The sequence below is a fragment of the Scomber japonicus genome, chromosome 15 (genome assembly GCF_027409825.1).
Source record: "Scomber japonicus isolate fScoJap1 chromosome 15, fScoJap1.pri, whole genome shotgun sequence".
NCBI lineage: Eukaryota > Metazoa > Chordata > Actinopteri > Scombriformes > Scombridae > Scomber > Scomber japonicus.
This window is the reverse complement of record NC_070592.1, coordinates 16273868-16277166: the sequence shown is the minus strand read 5'-3', so window position 1 is coordinate 16277166 and position 3299 is coordinate 16273868. Positions and strand designations below refer to the sequence as shown.

Sequence of the window (3299 nt, the reverse complement as noted above, 5' to 3'; positions counted from 1 at the left end):
TGCGAGTAAATCACTGTTAAGCTGATTTCAACCAAGCTAGTAGCTAACTTGTGCTCCCAGTATTTAGTCAAACAAACACCTGGTTTCGGTTATTCCACCCCATAAAATGCTGTAAAAAGGGGGTGACTCTCAACCACCTCAAGCCCTCTTTTCACACCGCCTCTCTCTGTAACCAGGGCACCAACACTGGGTGTTTCAGCTCAGAGGGAAAACAAAGGGGGTGTGGGGGGTGGGGGGGGCAGTTTCGCCAAGGAACTTGACAAGCGACTGCTTGACCATCTGGAAAAGCCATTCCTGATAGGCTGACAACAGTGGGTGAGACTTCTAAAGGGGTGGGCAGGAACACAGATCAATCAACACAATAAATCACCCTTGCTGTTTTTTAGTCGTGGTCTCCCTCCTCACTGTTTTTTTCTTCTATGCAAAACACAATACATTAGCAAGAAAATAAAAAAAATCCTATAGCTATAGGTATAGGTATATCCTCTGTGGGAGGTCAACATCATAGAAAAAATAGTACTTTCTTAGCAAGGATATTAAAAAGTCTTGTCCTTGAAAGTCCAGCTCAGCTGTGTTAAGAGTCTATATGTGGATTGCATTTGAGGTTTTCACTTCAGTCAGAAGGCTCCTATTTCCATACCCCAGGGTCTGTAGGGTTTGCCCACACTGGATGTCGGTACAGGGGGGCTGACAGTAGCGGTGGGGGAGATGATGGGGAAGGCGCTGAAGGGGAAAGGGAATGCCGAGAGGGAGGAGAGGAGCGGAGGGGAGAGCTTGGACGCTGATGAGGGGACCAAGGCATGGTGAAGGACGGTGGTAGGAGTGGCGGAGGTGGGGGGAACCCGGATCGGGCCTTGATCTGAGTGGGGGGTGGCGCTGCCGCTACGCCTGCCCGGAATGTGAGTCTCTGCAACTGATGTGGATGATGAAGAAGAGGAGGAGGAAGAGGAGGATGAAGTCGAGGTGGATGACAGAGGAGTTTGTGGGCTGCTGGTGGCACTGCGGGGTAAAGGAGCCAAAGCTGCCCCCTGTTGATGCTGGAGGAGGAGAGGGTGGGTCAGGTGGGCAGGAGGGGATCCAAAGGCAGAGCCCCATGCCAGGTGATTCAGGCCGGAGTGGGCCTCTCTTTGACTGGCGTAGTTGTTGAGGTGTGAGACCAGACGGATCCGCAGAGGGTCTGTGCTGTCCAAGCCTTCGATTATACTCAGATAGCGGGCTGTCTCAGCCAGGCACTCCCTGAAACCCAAACCACGGTAGTCCATTGCCAGGGCATGGGCGTCAAAATAACCTGAGAAAAGACAACATTTGAGTATAAAAACAGAAGTGCACATACTAAACAGGTTTTTCCAGAACTGTAGACGCTATGTCTGACATGAATCAATACGCTTTTGGCACTGAGACCAGGACAGAGTCAATAATCAGTCCAAACAAAACAGATATAACTTCCAGAAATATCAAACCAGTGAGTAATTAAATTTAGAAATGTTTATTTTAATTTTATATGAAATTACTTTAATCCCAGACATACCTTTGCCCCCAGCAGCATGAAGCATCTTCAGATGGTCGACAGTCATCTGCAAAATCTCTGCTTTCTCCAGTTTGGCTGAACCCTACAGTTTGGGGAGAGACAAATAAAAGCCACTTAGATATACATACTATTTATGTATATATATATTAAAAAAAAAATAATAATAATAATAATAACTGAAGTGAAACTTGCGGTTGTACATTTTGAGACTTAAATTCGCTCTAAGTGGCATGTTGCATCATACCTGTTTCTCAAAGGCGCTGGGAACCAGCCTGCGGAGCTCACTCAGGCTGTTGTTGATTCTGTCCCGACGCCGCTTCTCAATAATCTGAGGAAAGACAGCAGATTATTGAGTTAATTGATGAATTAATGACAATTTCTGAAGATATTACGCAATGTCAGCTATTGCACGAATGGATAAATTGATATAAATGTACTTACTCCTCGACGCCTTTTCCTCGCCTGCACCTGAGTTGATGTTGTGGGGGACATGGAGCCCAGAGGAGAGCTCATATTCCTTAAAAATATAAAAAAGTAACAGAAAAGTTCAGTCCAGGCTCCACTTAATTTTTTTAATGATTCATAAATGGTAAAACTAGTTTTAATGTTTGTCCACGTTGGTCATCCATAAAGCTGAACCCCTTTATAAGGGGAAAAGGAGAATAAAAAACTTACCCATTCTCATCTGTGCTCTCCTTCTCCACCTCAATAGTCTCATCCAGCTCGCTGTCCGAGGAGCTAAAATCTTGATTCCTTTTCATTTTGATTTCGTCCACAATAGTCCTTCAGTGTCCCTGCTGTGACTGTCAGACGCGCTTCTGCCCAGGTTTGTGCGGAGCGCCTCTGTTTGAAGCGCTCAGCTTTCTCACGGTGTCATTTCAACGCTGCAGTCGGCCAACAGGGGCGGGGACCCGAGCCCGAACCAGCCAATCACAGAGCAGCCGTGGGTTTGAGTGACAGCGCAGTTGGCCCAAGCGCATCCTAGTGCGCAATGACAGGTCTGAGAGGCGGAAAAAAAGTAGAGACATCTCACTCTGTAAGTTTTCCTGGAAACTTAAAGTGATTTAAAAGTGAACCTGAACATGAGATATGGCCTCAGCTGTCACAACATTTCATTTTATCAAGAGCAAACACATAAAAAACAATCCATAAAGACATCTTATTTATTATTTGATATTATTTATACATCTTTATTTTATTATTATGAATCATAATCAATGATATAATTAATAATCAATCATTAATCATCAACTGCTGCGGACCCTGAGTTGTGTGCAGTGTGACATTATTACTTCTTAATTGTCATATTGACTATCAATATTTTAACTTTTTTCTCTCCTGAAACTAGTCTATGCTGAACTTCTGTGACAATTTGTATAGAAGTAGCCTATTTTAGTGATATTAACTCAGTAGCCTTTGTGGACCTTTCAATCACAAAGTTTTTTCCTCACCTCACGGCACAGCTTGAATAAAAAAAATGTTGGAGCACTTTAAAGACTTCTCATCCATGTCCGTTTAAAACTGTAAGTTGAAAGCTCATCCTGTGGCACCAGCTTCTGATTATCTAACAAACTGAGCTTGTGGTGAGATTGTTTTACCAATTGCTGTGTCCAAGGTCAATCTACTTTTTTTCTTTTCTTTCTTTTTTTTTGTTTTATGCCTTAATAGTTTTTAAAACTTCAGTACAAGAAAGATTTGGTACATCTTTGAGTTGGGCTCAGAGTTTCAGGAACAGAAAAAGTGACATGTTAAGCCAATAAAATGGAAACAC

At 43.6% G+C, this 3299-nt stretch overlaps 1 protein-coding gene across 1 annotated transcript; it reads right to left on the bottom strand.

Annotated features, from left to right (window-relative positions):
* Nucleotides 1–219: 219 nt before the first annotated feature.
* Nucleotides 220–2343, bottom strand: hey1 (hes-related family bHLH transcription factor with YRPW motif 1). Its single transcript, XM_053334291.1, has 5 exons — nt 2204–2343; nt 1970–2045; nt 1773–1856; nt 1529–1610; nt 220–1288 (listed from the first exon to the last, which is right to left on the bottom strand). Exons 1-5 carry the CDS (start codon nt 2287–2289, stop codon nt 618–620), a joined length of 999 nt encoding a protein of 332 aa, XP_053190266.1. The 5' UTR covers nt 2290–2343; the 3' UTR covers nt 220–617.
* Nucleotides 2344–3299: the final 956 nt, after the last annotated feature.